This window comes from Saimiri boliviensis, chromosome 8, assembly GCF_048565385.1.
Source record: "Saimiri boliviensis isolate mSaiBol1 chromosome 8, mSaiBol1.pri, whole genome shotgun sequence".
In the NCBI taxonomy this organism is placed as follows: Eukaryota; Metazoa; Chordata; class Mammalia; order Primates; family Cebidae; genus Saimiri; species Saimiri boliviensis.
Genome location: NC_133456.1, coordinates 53,656,180 through 53,673,391, shown reverse-complemented (window position 1 = coordinate 53,673,391; position 17,212 = coordinate 53,656,180). Strand labels below are relative to the sequence as shown.

The following is a 17,212-nucleotide window of genomic DNA, read 5'->3' as shown; positions in this document are numbered from 1 at the left end:
CTATAAAGTATAGAGGATGGTGCCTGGTAAACAGAAAGTACCACATAAATGGCAGCTCTGCAGACTCTTAGCATCTTGTCCTCATTCCAGTATTCCCCAAGTTACTAACAGAGTCTATGCCCTTCTGGTTTTATGGGCACTAATCCTCTCCTCTATTAACTCCCTCAAAGTATTGTTACAAGCCTTAAACAAATTAATATGCATAAAACACTTGGACTCGTGCCTGTCACATAATTAGTACCCGGGATGGCTTAGCTTTTATTTTTAGCATTTACTATAATGATAATTAAATCACTTTTGAGGGATTTTAAAATTGCCTCTCCCTCAACTAGATTACAAATCTTACATGAGAGTATATTTGTTTTAGTTACTTCTGCATCCCAAATCTTAACATAATACCCAGCACACAGTGGCTGCTCAGTAATACATAGAATGCATAAATGAATGAACATATGAACAAATGAATGACTGAGCAAGTAAGAAAACATTCTTGCATTTTTGAAGACATCCACAGAAAAATGTTTGAGAAACACTTTCTTTGAGTGTGAAGGCAGTGGGAGATGGAGAAAAAAAATTATAGAGAACTGGTCTGGGGGAGGAAGGAAGGAGGGTGTCTTCCAAATGCCTCAGAAGACGAGGAGTTATAAATACCACTCAGAGTGAAGAGGTGAGCTGAGGAAAGGAGTCTGGGAGAGGAATGCCAGCAGATAATGGTCTTCGAAAAAAAATTTGAGCTAACCGAGTTTTCTGATCAAATGTGTCAGGAGATGCTTTGAGGTAAATAAAACATGAGAAATGAGAAACCTTTGAATTTCCTATAGTGGGGGCTAATGAAAAACCCAGAGCAGGCAGAGAGGCTTTCCCTGAGCTTTGATACTTGGGGAGAAAATTATCATTTGTCAATTTCCCTGCGGAGCTTCCAGCATCATGTGGAGAGCAGAGAGGGTTAAAATCACAGTGTTAAAAACTGATGGGGAAGTTCCTGGTCCTGTCAACCCCTGCCCCCTCTGCTCTGACTCCACAACAAATGGGTAATGGCATGACTGATGGCGGTGAAGGGGTCCCAAGAAAGTGGAAAGGAAAATTCAGGGTCATTGCTAAGATGAGCAAATCATAGGGAATGGCTTTATCCATACTGCATTTGGCTTTATTATAGTTATTCTTCAGTGATGATTCTCTGTCTCTGCAATTTATAATATGGCATAAATCTCCCCTTGAGATGGAATGACCCAGCAAAGCATTTCCAGACCACTTTAGATCCATCCCATAACTACCATGATTTTCCTGGTAGACTGGGGAAATGGTTCCCCTAACCTCAAGCACTCATCGAGGGCACGGAATGAAAACTGATAGCAGAAGGACTTTGACTTACGGAGGAAGAAAATAACAATGCTACTGTCCAGGCCTGCACAGTTTCAACAGTGCTTTCTCATTTCATTTATGACAGCAATCCTTTCACAACTGTGGGAAGGTAATAATTATTACTCATAATGGTACCCATTATTTCCATTTTACAGATGAAGATACCAAGGCCTAAAGATGGCAGATGAATTCTAAGGCCATGCATACCCTTAAGTCGAAGACCCAGAATTTGGACTTATTTCCTCTCTCTGCAAGTTTGAGTGCCCTGAGGCAATGCAGGTAGAAGATAGTTTTCTTTTTGGGAATGATGCCAGAGCAATATACTTGAAAGGCCTTTTATCTTGGCAAATGTGCTGAGGGTCTTGATAATTGCAGATATCTTTTAACAACTCATCAAAAAGATCAAAGATATGGGCCCACATATGGAGTGAGCCTGGTCTCCTGGTAAAGCGCTGCAGCTAACCAAGCTCAGGAGCCTGTGTGACAAGTCCATTGCAAACCATTACCAGCCTTTTATGTGTTTTTAATGTTTATCAGTCTTGTAAGAGCCACTTAGGAGAACACTCTCAGTATCCTTTAGTGAGGCTGAAATTTGTTACAGTAACCCCCAAAGATGTTTGGGTATAAGCTGAAAAACCAGGAACCTGTCTCAGGTACCTAGACATCTGCTTATAAGGCAAAACACATACATTTCTGATTTGAGCCTGATCCATATATTGGCCTTCCTCTACTTAAAAAGGTTCTTCAGCTCACTGAGGGGAAGGACATTGAGCTCTTCTGCTGTTTTCCTTTTGTGCCAAATTCACCATAGCGGCTTGGGCAATTCAACTCACCTCTTGGGGCTCCAGCTTTCTGATCTAAAGAAATTAAGTTTTAATGGTGTACAGTCACCAGCAAGAGGTCAGATAGTGTGAAAGTGTCATCTGCTTCCTGTTTGGATGCTGACTCATACATCTGATCCATCTACTTCAAAACCCGCACTCTCTCTACTGTGGCAGGCTGATCTCTAGGGCTTCTTTCAGCTTTCGCAATGATTACTCTACATTCCCTAAACTACTGGGGAGACTCTAAGAATGTATGTGGGCAGTCCAAAACCACTCAGCTAATAAATGCTGAGTAAGAAAGCCAAGCCTGTAGACCTCAAATTCCCTAACTACTGCTGTGCTGCACTTACTGAACAGCTTCAAAGAGAAAAAGTGTGCTTTAACCCAACTTACCTTTCTTCCCCATTAAATAGTATAATTGTGTGGAAAAACACTGGTTTTAAGCCAATACATGTGATTGTGAATCCAGGTTCTATTAGCTGCAAGAATTTGGGCTTGTAACCATCTAAATGTCTGTTTCCATCCATCAAAGGTTAAGGTTATAATATTTTAATATTGTCTTACCAGTTGACTGATAGAATCAAATGAGATAATGTAAGCTACATGAATGTGGTAAAGTGTTAAGCAGAGGTAAGGGATAGTAATAGTAAAAGGATTTAGAGATGCCTCATCTGTCTTTATTGGCAAATGGTACTAGCATATTTGGGGAAGACAACTTAAAAACCCTAGGGTAAACCATGCAGCAGAGTAGAAACATGGTGGAAGGATTTGGTCAAAGGTGGTGGTAATTACTGCATTTCCTGACCTGGTTCTCAGCCAGGGGAAATTTGGCAATGTCAGAAGGTAATTTTGGTTGTCCCAAACTGGGGGTTGGGTGGGGAGATTGCTACTGACAGGTAATGCATAGAAGCCAGGGATGCTGCTTAACATCATACAGTACATAAAACAGCCCCCTAACAACACTGAATTACCTGCACCAAAATGCTAATAGCACCAAGGTTGAGAAATCCTGGTCTATTAGAAGTTCCGTGGACTAGGGAACTAGTGTATCTTGGTTATTTCTGTGCCCTAGCATCTAGTAGAGTACTTGGCTTAAAGACGGTACCCAATATATAAATATATTTATTGAATAGATAAAATGAGCGGATGAATACCCACAGAAAACCAGATAATACAAGTTTGATCTATTTCAGATTGCCAGGGAAAATCATAGTTTCTTTGGGCACCTCCTCTGTTTATTCTTTATCTCCTTTACTTCCCGTTCCTGTCAAAGCATTTTTCCTCTCTTTCCTCTCCCAATACTGTCCAAGAATGAAAATGGCTTATCAAATCTGAGAATGCCTAGGAGCAATGAATGATGCTTATAGACACATGCACTGTAAAACCTCTTCCAGCTCCCTGCTTCCTACCACTCTGTTTCAGCAGACAGTAATCACATCAGTAAATAAGTGGATTCACTCTTGTTCCTTCACTGAGCATGAACATATAGGACCAAAAGCACATATTTCCTCCAAATGCCTTACTAGAACACTTCAATTATGCTTTTAAGAAAACACATCCTGGGCCATGAAATAGAAACTAAGTTTAGATGAAAAAATGAAGGCATTTAGTTCTGGGAATGCAGAAATTATATCTATTTGTTCATCACTGCATCTTCCATGCCTAGCATGGTGCCTGGCACATGGTAGGCATCCTTAAATATTAAATAAAAAAATAGGTGATGTCCACAGTCCAGACTTTTTCTAAAATCTTCCCCCAATTAAGGAAGTGTTTTTCCTCTACCATTTAATTTCATATGAAGGTAGTTTGAATGTCACAGATTTTGGAAAATCTTACCCATTTTCCTCCCTCATGATGATCAAAAACCAGATAAACATGTGTGAGTTCAACATTGAGACGTGAATGTCAGTGTGGTGACTTAAGAAGTCCTTGCAATAATAATTCATATTTGACACATAACATTCTGAAAGCCATATTTTACCAGAAATAAAATGAGCCCCAAATCTTTGTTATATCTTTGCAAATAAGTCTACATTGAGATAATGTGTGCTAAGCTGGGAGGATTTAAAGATTCTGTAAGATGGCGCATGATGGCTCAGGCTGTAACCCCAGCACTTTGGGAAGCCAAGGCAGGAGGATCACCTGAGGTCATGGATTCAAGACCAGCCTAGCCAACATGGTGAAACCTCATCTCTACTAAAAATACAAAAATTAGCTGAGCACAGTGGTGGACACCTATAGTTCTAGCTACTCAGGAGGCTCAGGAAGGAAAATCACTTAAACCTGGGAGGCAGAGGTTGCAGTGGGCTCAGATCACACCACTGCACTCCAGCCTGGGTGACAGAATCAGATTCAGTCTCAAAAATAAATAAATAATAAAATAACTAACTAAGTAAATGTTCTGTAAGCAAGGCTAAATAAGTTCCATGGGGAGTACCAGGAGAAGAAACCTTTTATGCCCGACACATCATTTACCCCAAAAGATAATCTAAGATTATCCACTTAGATTGGTCAACTCAATGCTCCACAGTAAACTGACTGCCCTGTGTTTTGAGTTAGTTTTCTAGAAATTATAGTGAAATGCATTTGTAGATGCCCCTCAACAATTTTCCATTAGTATTTTTGGCGAGAATCTGTATTTTTTTTAAAAAAAGATCACGGCAAAATATATTAATTATGCAGATCCATTAGTCTGCAGAGTGGAAAGACGGAGGTGTTTCCATTTTCAAACCCTGAATCTTTAAACATTTAAAGACACACCAATGACCAAGAGCTTTTTATAGAAGATTCAGGGCTTCATGTGCTGATTTCAGGCTCAAAATATTCAATGATTTATTTTCTTACACAAGTATGTAACAGGACCACCAGCTCTATTTGCACACCAGCCTAGAATGTTTAATGAAAAATACAAGATTAGTCCAACACTAATTATGTGTTAACACCAGCTGCTTTCTCCATACTTAATAATTTTTAAGTGCTTAATGATCAGTATGTCTAAGTACATACATCTGTAGCCAAAGAAAGGGCAGAATGAAACACAGGCAAGATGGAATACAATCCCCAGTGCTTTGATTTGGAATTTTGTCACCTCTCTGAAGAAAGCAGTGTTTTCTATCTAGGGACTCAATATGATATGCTTTATGAACTTGTCTATAAGATTAGGTTTTAGGGACAGCCTATATTTGATAAACACTGTGGTTGAGCACAACATATTTTCTTAAAGTACAAGTTTTCATTGATGGCTGTTAGTATATTTAGAACTCTCATAAATGCTGTTGGAAAAAACAAATTGATTTGAATTTATCAATATTGGCTCTAATACCACACTTTCTGATTAAACCACCCAATTACGATTTTTTTAATAACAAGAAAAAGATGTAATCAAGAATCGAGGAGTTATCCAAGCTTGCCTCTGACAAAAATGACTACCATTTTGGAAACATTTTATTGCGTACTGCATTCTGAACTCTTCTTAACTAACTGGGTGCCTACACCAAGGGTAGCTCAAAAGCTGTTGCTTATTAGACACAGCAGATCACACCAAGACGTCAATGTTGTGTTAACTACTTCAGAACTTGATTCTTAGTTCTTCCAGTCTGTAGTGGGTGGTTTTTGTTTGTTTGCTAGCATTTTTTTTAAGATTCCCCTCTGAGCTTTGTTAAATTTAGCAAAGGTGTTCTGAGCTAGGTTCGATCTTCTAGCAACATTTCATCACTCATAATCCTTTCTCATAAGGCAGCATTTTACAGGCTCACTTCATGACTGGAATGCCCTGCTTCTAGACCAGAAGCTGCACTTGAGGAGAGATTTCAAACTTATTGATTCTCTGTCCATTGTATTTTTCCCCTGTAAGATTCATCTGAATTTTATTGGCTCAAGTGGATTTAAAATGGGGGGCTTAGTGCTCACGTGTAAAGCAATGCATTTGGGGATTCTGAATTTCGACTTCGTCACATTTCTCAGCATGCTTATTGGCAGCTGTGTTCCTTTTTAAATTACCCAGGTGAGATAGACACTTTGCAATATTCAACCTGAAGTGCTACCTCAGCCCTTTCCAGCTAGTCATAGGAAAAAAAAAAAAAAAAAAAAAAAAAAATCATGGTGGGAGGAGTAAAGGGAAGGTGAGAATTTTGTAAAGCTCTCCACAAATAATTCAGTTGGAATTGCTTTTTATGTTTTGCACCAATGACAAATCAGCTACCTTGAGATACTGATATTTCTAAGGTATTGTGGCATCTTTATTTTGATTTTATGTCCAAAAGATTGAAGGTCAAAGGAATTGATTTACTTTGATCAATTAAAAAAGTCTACCTTGATTTAGCCACTGCTGCATACATTTTACCCTAGGCAGGCTCACTTTAGACCCACTCACATCTTTGTATCTGCTCAAATTGAGTGGAAATAAAGCACATATTCTTCAATTTCAAAGACATAATAAGTGTGGGGTCATGAAGACATAGTCTGAGAAGAAGGAGACTACCTTGTATCAGAACGGGGAAAAATAGGATATTTAACTGTAGGTCCCTGAAAGCCATTTCGGTCTAGGCATTTGTTGTAGATTGTACCGATGACAGATGGGAGGAAGGATGAACAGGACTCCAGAATGAGCCTGCCTGGTTCCAAGACACATCTCCATGACTGTGTTTCCTCAAGTAAGTTACACACTTGTCCTATGTCTCTATTTTCTCATCTGTAAAATGGGGAGGTAATGTTATGGGTCTCATAGAGTGCCTGTCAAGATTAAAGGAGAAAAGTAAAATGCTTAGCACAGTGCCAGGCATATAGAATGCACTTACTAAATGGAAAGGACTCTTGCATTCTTCGTTATGCTAAAAAGAATAGAGGAGCTCGCTGTGAAAATTTAAAAATCCCGTTATTGTTTTCCCCAAAATGACACAGGTCTTCAATCCTTGGGAGAGATTACAACAGATTATCTAGTTATGACATTATGGACCTTTCAGAAATGATACTTGTAGTAACTGTGCACATTGGCTCTAACTTAAACTAAGGATCCTGACCTTTTAAAGATAGAGATGCCCTGTTGTTCTTTCTGTGTGGGCCGGAGTATGCTTGGAGCCCTAACACTTCTGTAAACTAGCAGACCGGAGGAAAAGGCATAACTTTCACATGCAGAATGCATGCTGCCGCCTCACATTTAATTAATTTTTATTATTGAATAGCTTCAGATGATGATAGGCTCTGTCTATGCGAATGACTTTATATACAACCTGTTACAGCCATAAAAGGAGAATGATTATATAAAATATTAAGGGACATTGAAGGATTGGATGTGTGTGTGTTGGGGAAGGGAAGAGGTCGTGTTCCATGCTGGTGAGTTTACTTAGCAGTAATTGGCAACAGCCCAAGGATAAAAGTTTTGTTTCTTTTTTTTTTTCAACAAATTATCTGCTAAGATATACTCAGCTCCAGCTAAGGTTTATGTTGTCTAAGGCTGATGTTAGGTACATGCTTATTGGGACCAGTAACAAGGCAATATAATAACTTGAGTGGGTTCGGGGGATTAGTCTATTTTTGAGGCTGAGTTAGATTGATCAAAATTTAGTCTATATGTCAAAACGAGTAGCTTCGATAGAGTGTACACAGGGTGTATGAGTCGTGGCACTTCCGAAAGGGAGTATATATGAAGGTTAGTGCACTCTCAGACAGGCATTCTGAGCTGCCTTAAGACTACTTCAAAATCTGAAAAATTGCTATTTTGAAAAAAATGTATGCCTACAAGCCCTAGGCCTGCATGAGATTCCCAACTTGACTCTCGAAATCTCTGAAAAATGTATATTCAGACCTCTCTTGCTTCACATGCCACGGTGCCTTTAACTTTCATCACAAATCTATTCTCTAGCTCATTTTACCATGAAAAAGACTGCAGATTTGTTGACTGTGTAACAAAAAGAGAAGATTAAAGCATCAGTTTGTTTCCATTAAAGCAATTATTTAATCATCTTCTCATCCCTGTCTAGAATAATTATATTAAAAGACTTCCCCAGACTTCTGAATTAGCAACAAAGAATTCAGACCATCTTTTACTCTCTGAACAAAAAGAATGCAGTTAACCAGGTAATGAATGCATTTAAAAATCATTTCTAGTAATGGTGACTGGACATTTTGCAGTCGTTGAATTTAATAACAGCAACTTTTCTCTTGATTAGCTTCACATATAGAAACAGAGGAGCCTGGACTGGGCATCCGACAGATGGTGGCAGAAATACACAGTGCAAAGAAAGACGAAAGAGAAGCAACAGCCACTTGTGATTACAGCTTTTCATGGCATGCTAGGACTTCATTTAATGATCTGAATACTTTTTCTAAATTCAGGTCTTTTAAAAGTGCATGCATGCAATCATAGGGGAAATTCATTCATTCTACATACTGGGATAAGACCTTATAAAACTAGCACCTTTCAACCCAACATATAATATTTTGTAGCTGCATTTGGAGTTTAAGTAATTCTCAGCCTGACACTGACGAAGAAACTTTAATTAACACGGTAAGCAGGTTGCAGCACAATGAATGCACTTAGGATATTAAACACTCCAAGAGGGCGGTAGGGTAGAATGACATTACATTTTTATAAAGCAAACATAAGTTTGCTTAAATAGTTTAAAGAAACCCAGCACATACTTAAACAGCTAAGGTAAGCATTTCACCATCAACACAGCCTGTTTGGTTTAAACATACAAATTACAAGGAAACAAAGTCAAGAAAAAGAGATATTATCACTAAAGATTTCAAAAATGATATTTGGAAAGAAAAGTGTAGAATCCAAATGTGCCTGTGGAGATACATACATGCACACACATATCCCCACAGCCAGCTGTAAATCAAGATAGCTATAAACTTACCGGAGCAAATATCACCATACACATTTACAAAAGAATTGATAATCCAACTTCCCTCTCCTGAAAGAAAATAGAGGTTGTCTCATACTAAAAATAAAGCTTCTCTGTCCACAGCACCAGCCACTTGTCCCTCTTTTTATGAAGCAAAGGAGGAGAAGAAGAAAATCAATGCAGAGGGAAAGTGAGATGTTATACCAATCAGATAGCAGCTTCAGCCTCATTTGCAGAGAGATGGCAAAACGGTCATATTATTAGACGGTGACAACCCACAGCTGAGTACAGGAACCTGATACTCCCCTCTGGTGAACACTGCCTGCTTGGTGGGGAGGTGGCTGCCACCATGGTGAGCTCCCACACTTGGCTCTTGGCTCACAACTGGAAGTGCAGAGCTGCTTTGCACTAGCAGGCTGCATCACCAACAGAGGCACCATCTCCCCTTTACTCTGCCAGCCCCCTCCTCCCGCAAGCACAGTGCTTAAAAACAAACTAGGAGCGTTTTTAAAAGCCAGGGTTTTGTGTGTTAGGGGTATGGGGAAAAGTGGTGGTTTTATAAAATCTTATGCATAGATCTGCATAGATTAAGTAAACATTGATATGTTTTTTACAAAAATTGACTTCATTTTTATGTAAATGCATGGCTGTTATGCATAATCCCCATTTGGGAAATTCATACACTGCCCATAAATAATCATTAAGGTGATGTACTAGAAGACAGGCTTTTCAGGCTCTGGCAGCTGTAGAAGGGACAGACTACTACTTGGTTGCTCACTCGTCACAGGAGTGTTACTTAAAGCCATCTCCCGCAAAATCTCAAAATTAAAATGGTTTCAGAGGCTTAAGTGCGATCTGGATCTGCTTTTTTTCTGCAAATAAACCTCTGTAGGAAGCAGTTGAGCTCCACTACTTCGAAGGGCCAAAATCATGGCACCCTGAGGCAGTATGTGTTGGGGGCATTTGTAGCAAACTCCTGGAGAGGCTGCCACAGGTGACATGTTCTCCTCACACTGGCATCCTGAGGACAGTCTCTCCCCAAGGCAGATACCACAGCACGGGGAGAGGAAACCTGTCTACCTCTCCCTCCCGCCCCCTACTTCAGGCCCCCACTCAGTGTAGGAATGTTGTTAGGTTGGCTGAGATGTCTCTGCTTTATCTTTTGCACAGTTGGTGATGATTCAACTGAAATGCACATAGGCTGGCCACATTTTTTATAGGTATTAATTTGTTGTTAATTTGGAATCTGTCTGAAGGCTTTTTTGAGGTTCCTCTCTGTTGCTCTCTCTTTCCTATTTCTGTCTCTTTGTATCTCTCTCCCCCCTTCTCTCTCAGGCACACACACACACACACACACACACACACACACACACACACACAATCACTACCATAACATAGCCACCACCATCATCTCTCTCTTACTTCCTTTCTTCCTTTTCTTATACACACAGTAAAAACTTGGTAGGTAGTGGGAGGTTGGGGGATCAAACCAACCAACCAACCAAAAAACCATAATGAGGAGTCAGGCAACCAGGGTTCTAGTTCTGGTCCCCCACTTACCAGTCGTGTGACCTGGGTCTGAGCCTTAGTTTGCCCTCTGTAAAATGGCCACACTAATGCCTCACAGAGCTGTGAGTGGGAAGAAATGAATGATGGGCAAGGCAGTGCTTTCACCCACACTACACACCTGCAGACTGGGCTCAGAGTCCAGCTCCCTTTCTCCGCTGTCTCCTTTGATTGGCTTGTTTCCCGACACCTGAGCTTTGGGGGTGCTTACCAACTCTTCAAACTGTATATGCCTTGTGACCCCTTTGAAATTCTCATAGGAACCTTTTCCTCCCTCCTCCCCTGTGGCCACTCCTCACCTGCTTATTGACAAATCACTGCACTTCAAAGAGAGAAGTTACTAAGGGGAGCAAATTAAGCAAGTGAACACATCTGAAGCAGGGGAAAAAAAAAAACGTCTTAGAAACACCAGGCATTTAAGTGAGCACTCAGTAAACATTTACAGAACAAATAAATGAGGGATTGACTGAAAGAATAGTGTCCCTATGCTGAAGGCCACAGTTCCTCCAGGTGGCTGATCAGGGGCAAAGTTAAAGTAGGACTGAAGAGGTGGCTGATAAGGAGCAGTTAGAATATGATCGAAGAGGTGGCAGTTTCCAACAACGCACCTGTAGGGTAGAACCATACTTAATTGTTTCTTCAGGAAAGCCAGTGAGATATTAAGAGCCCCAATGCAAGTAAAAGGAAAAAAGTTCTGTCTTCTACAGAATAATAGTGAACATTTTGTGAGTATTTACTGTGTTCCAGGTACTATTCTAAGTGGGTGTTTTTGGTATATCATCTTATTTAAGCCTTACAAAACTACGAGTTACAATTTTTATTCGGAGTATAGGTGAAAAAACCACAACTCGAAGAGTGAAGTAACTTATCTGAAAGTATACGGTCAATACCTAGTAAGGCTAAGACTGGAGTCTAATTGTATGCCATTGTCTAAGCAGTTAACCACTCTGCTTTGGATGCCACATGATGGCGCTTATAGTTTTATTTATTCAGGGTACAGGGGATGAGAAATACACATTTGGATGCATAGACCCTGCAGTAACTTCTTAGCTGTCCCCAGTATGCAGATTTGCACCAGAGATCGGAACCTGCTGGTGTAGAAGAGGGTCTACCAAGCCCATGAGATCCACGCTCAGGCCCTACTGGGTTCTGTATGGACTTGGGCACACTATTTAACACTTGGGAAGATAGGAGGTGTGAGGCTTAGTCTTGGGTATGGTAGCGGTTTGCTTTGTGACCCTGGGCATGTCCCGAAATTTGTCTGCATCTGTTTTTCCATGTTTAAAATGAAGGATTTCTAAGGAATTATCTCTAAAGGGCTTTCTGTGTCAACTTTTACTAGATAAGGTTCTAAGGCTAATAGGCAGATTCTAATCTGCTGGTTGGATTAGCTCTGCCTGCTTCATATTTTTTTCCAGACAGAGCACTAACATTCTCTAAGTCTCCCCTGCAACCACCCCTTGGTCATCTCTTTTGTGGACCACGCCAACAGGCTCCCTCTAGGTCCCGCTGCTTTCACTCTTCCCCCTAGAAATCTCTCTATTACCCATGTTGAGCCATGTAAAGCCTAAATTAGATTCTATCACAAATTTGAGAAAAATACTTCCATAGTTGTCCAATAGGCTTACGGTAAGTAAAACCCAAACCCTTTCCTATGCCTTGAAAGCATCATGCAAGCTACGTCTCATCTTTTTGTTTTATTTAATTCCAACCCTGTCCTTCCCTACTCTTCAGCCACATCCACCTTCTATGCCTTTGCACTAGCTATTCCTTCTGCTGGGAACATTCTTTCCTCAGATTTTTCCTGCCCTCTTTTCCCTTGTCACTCAGTTGTTAGTTCTACTTTTTGTTTCTTAGAGGGTCTTTCTTCCCCAACCACCTAACTTAAAAACATATTTCACTTTTTCCAGTCACTCCTGTTTTTAAATTTTTGCACTTTTATTGCCTGATACCTTCTTATTTGTTCAGGCAATTGACTATCTCCATTTACTAAGATGTCCACAAAACCAGGAAACTTGTTTGTTTTGCTTCATACCATATCCTTGGTATTTCAGAGAGTAGCTAACACATAGGAGGTGTTCAATAAATATTTGGTGGATAAATCAATGAATGATGAAATAAATGAATCAACATGAGGACAATTGAGATTTGAGATGATTGTAAAGAAACCTAATTTTTTCAAAGGAGTTTAGCCTTGAAAAGCAGAACAGATGAACAAGGGCAATTGATTCATTCATAATAGCAGATACAGATTATTTTTAACCTCTTCATTCAAAAAACATTCTGGAAGGGTTGCAAATTTCAGCATCATATTGATTTAATTGGGAACTATGTCAAAGATGGTGGAAAGCTCCTTTTGTAAACCATACTGATCAGTTTTTTTTTTTTTTTTTTTTTTTTTAGAAGCTTGGGTTCTCAGGGTTTCGTTCACCTAGGCCCACAAAGAGCAGTTGATTTTTGGATACTTGCCCATATATTTGTCATTAGAGAAATAATCTTGTCAGCTAGCCACTTAGACTGCCCTAACCTTCCAATTTATCAGACAGCACAGACAGTCGGCTACCACTCTGTAGCACAGAATTGGAACTGACAAAAATAAGGCAAATGCCATTATTTGACGGTTCTTGTTTGAAAAATGATATTCACATTGTTGCTACCACCTTTAAAATAACATTTATCCATTATTAGATTATTAAAAATAGAACTACAATGTTTTCCAAGTCAAGTATTTATGGAGAAGGTTAAGTAGATTAAAATAATCTGTGATTCTCTGAAAAACTCATTAGCAATGCTAATTTCTAATATGGTCAGAGCTTCAACTGTGATCTTTCAGTTGAGCAATGGCCTTCAGACAACTTCAAAAGAAATTTTTTTCTCTGAATGGAAAAGCTCCTCTCCCCTTTGGGTGGACACGCCTTCTGGTAAATTCAACAGTTCCTTTCCCTTATAGCTTCCATTTCTAAACATCTGGTCTCTCAAAAGGGGTCCTTTCAGGTCTGCCTGCTGACCAGTAGGAGGCCTAGCTTTCTAAGCATTTAGCAAACACTGAGAGGAAAATTCCAGAGCCAGAGGATTTCTTCATGGCAGTGGGAAAAAGGAGGTAATCAAAGATAAGGCTACTTTGGTCATACTAATAAATGACCAAGAGAGTTAGTCAAGCCTCTTCCATTTGGCTTCAGAAACAATTTCAGCACTTTCAAGCTATAGCAGTGAGAGCACTTACATTCAATTCACTTATGGAACAACCTTGAAATCTTTAATGGTGCCTTCCTTTCTCTGGCTGAGCACAGCTCCTAGCATGGGTAAAATGCAATTTATTCTGATGTAAGCAGGTATATAGAGTCAGGGCAGGACTTTCTAGGCCTCTTATCTTTTATTTCCCTTGTAAGAGAAAGTTGTTTTCTCCAACACCGTCTCTATTTTTTTCAAATACTGAGATAAAATAATATTAATATCACTTGAACACGATCATTTATTAGATCATTAACTTTCCTCATAGGGTTCAAGACTGAAAGAATTCTACACTGAAGCTGGGAGGTGCCGTGGCTTAGGCCTGCAGTTCTGGAGCATAAAGAGGCAAGGCTGGGAGTTCAAGACCAGCCTGGGGAACACAGCAAGCACTCCTCTATATAACAGTAAAACATAATTGTATTTAAAAAATTCTACACTGAAGCTGAAAGTATAGGGAAAAGTTTGTGGATGCAAGAAAAGCTAAGGAATACAGTGGAACAAGATTGAGAAAAATTAGGGTATTTGGGTGGAAATGTAGCCATGCTTGGGAGATAAAAGGAGAGAAAATGGTAGTTAAAATAGCAGGTAAAAAAAATGTTCAAGGCATATTTTCTGAAGACCATGAGTCTAAGCTCTTCAAGGACACAATAACGCACTTATCTCTGCATCCTCAGCCCAAAGCAAAGTGCCCAGCACAGAGTGGCCAAGCAATGATTGTTTGCTGAATGAGGGATAAATGGAATTATTTGAGAGATGGAATATATATGGTTAAGCATGCTCCCCTTTAGGCAGACATTGTGCTGGACAGCCTTTGTTCCTCTAGAGCCACTTTCCTGCCCACTTTGTGTTCCAGCAGGCTGAACTAATGGACCGCATCAATGAGCTCCCTTTCTCTGAGGCATCCTAATGGGAGGTGCTAACAACATGTACTGCCAGGAAATTAGACAGTGAGAGGAGACTGAGGTCAGGGCATTTATTCTCTTAGTCCTTCCTGATGGGTCTTTAAGTTGGCTATGTTCCTCTAGCCAAGGCCACAGGTGCTATGAAGTGACCTTCTCCATCCATACAACTTCTTTCTTTTCTTTCTTCTTTCTCTTTCTCTGTCTCTTTCTTCCTTCCCTTTTCTTTTTTACTTAAACTCTGTTCACCTCTTTTCAATTTGCCCCTTCAAAAAACTACCCTCAGTCACTCTGAGTGTGCCAGCTATTTCCTGCCTGAAGCCTGACTAACATTAACAGGTGGATTATAGTTCCAGCTCTATTGCTACTTACGGGGTCTTGTCACTTGCCCCAATCGATAAAATGGGGTGCTTGTAAACTAATGCATACAAGGTGTTAAGTGCATACCAAGCATTTAATATCTAACAATAGTAAGGATGAGAGTAATACCCTTTGCCAGCTTATTTGTATGAAAAAGATGATACACATGCTCTTTCATTTTGTCTCTAGAGGAAAGACCTGTTCGTGATTTAGAAAGAAAAGGGGTCGGGCCTGGTGGCTCATGCCTGTAATCCCACATTCTGGGATGCCAAGGCAACCTGAACACTTGAGGTCAGGAGTTTGAGACCAGCCTGGCTAACACGGTGAAGCTCTGTCTTTACTAAAAATATAAAAATTAGCCGGGCATAGTGGCGGGTACCTGTAATCCCAACTATTCAGGAGGATAAAGCAGGAGAATTGCTTGAACCCAGGAGGCAGAAGTTGCAGTGAGCTGATATAGTGCCACTGCACTTCAGCCTAGGTGACAGAGCAAAACTCAGTCTCAAAAAAGAAAAAAGAAAGAAAAAAAAGGAAAGGAACGCCCATACCCTGTTGAGAAAGATTTAATAGTCTTTTACCGCTGGAATATTAGGGAGTATGGAAATGACACTGAGACTCATGGCTTGAAGCAAAGAAAGAGTTGTTGAAAATGGTTTTGACTACTGGCATTTCTGAGTATTCAGAGTACACTAGTCAGTCCACTCAGCCTATCAGTCAGGTCCATGAATAGTTGCTTCTTTTTGATGCTTACTGGAGGGCTATCTATGGATTCCCGGACATCTATCGATAGGCCCTGGATCTCAGGTAATAATTACAGATCTGTTAAGTGCTGATTAAGATTAACCCCTATGCGGGCCAGGCGCGGTGGCTCAAGCCTGTGATCCCAGCACTTTGGGAGGCTGAGGCGGGTGGATCACGAGGTCAAGAGATCGAGACCATCCCGGTCAACATGGTGAAACCCCGTCTCTACTAAAAGTGCAAAACATTGGCTGGGCATGGTGGCGCGTGCCTATAATCCCAGCTACTCAGGAGGCTGAGGCAGGAGAATTGCCTAAACCCAGGAGGCGGAGGTAGCGGTGAGCCGAGATCGCGCCATTGCACTCCAGCCTGGGTAACAAGAGCGAAACTCCATCTCAAGGAAAAAAAAAAAAAAAAAGATTAACCCCTATGCTTTTATTTCTGTCCTAATGAAATATTTCAAGCCAATGGAGGGGCTGAGTCCCTTTAGAAACTCCCTTAATATACCAAACAGACTCTGACCCAGAAGACAAGGCGACTCAGGTTTCACATATCACAGCTAAAACCCACCTGGGGGCTCATGTCCTCAATAGAAAACAACAGTTCCCAAATCCATGAGAACTTTGTTAATCTTCTAAAGTAAGAGGGCAACCATCCATTTGCCTAAAATTTTCAGTTCTGCAATTGTTTATGGCATGTGTATTATATGCCAAGCACATGCTAAACTCTGTGGATACAGTAGTGAAAAAGGTAAACATGGTCTCTGCTGAAAGGAGCTTAGGATCTTTCTGAGTTACTGGGCAAGCCCGGAACCTACAGGCCTGGTATATAAATAATGCTCAATACACATTGTTATATGACTGAATACATAATGCTGAATTACTGTGACATATTTCTTAATTACAAAGGTAAGCAGATGGATGTATTGGCCTAGGCTTTCAATGTTCAAAATGTAAAACAGAACCATCAAATATTTGGATGTAATTTGTGTATATGCGAGAATACAGATAGTACATTCAAATAACCAAATCATCTCAGCTTACAATGCAATTATAAGCATAATCTTTAATAGCTTAGCTTTTAAGCTGAATGCCAGGAATTCCATAGAGATGTTCCAGGGCCCACCATGGAGATGGGGGGTTGTGCTAGGGGCAACCAAAGGAATGACGGTTCCACATCCCTTCTCTTCTTCAACCAGCCCACTCCACTGTTTTCTCTAGACCCCAGGTTTCTGAACATGCTTGCATTTGAACAGAATATTTTAGATCTCAAATGAAAAACTGTGGAGAACCAGTGATGTAATATGGAAATTTGGCAATTATGATTTCCTATCATGGAACTTTCTGATTCCAATAATGATGCTAATATTTATTTCTGGGTATTA

General features: G+C 40.2%; 1 protein-coding gene across 2 annotated transcripts in view; it reads right to left on the bottom strand.

The window, feature by feature from the left end:
- The window catches only part of SYNPR (synaptoporin), a 334,203-nt gene that overhangs the window by 162,568 nt on the left and 154,423 nt on the right, over positions 1 to 17,212 (bottom strand). The window contains exon 1 of one of the 2 annotated variants that reach the window (XM_010350924.3): positions 9,047 to 9,462. The exons of the other annotated variant lie outside the window; for it this stretch is intronic. Within the exon in view, the coding sequence (XP_010349226.1) occupies positions 9,047 to 9,070 (24 nt within the window). The 5' untranslated portion in view covers positions 9,071 to 9,462. Of the gene's footprint in view, positions 1 to 9,046; positions 9,463 to 17,212 lie in introns of those variants that run through there. 2 annotated transcript variants of the gene reach the window in all.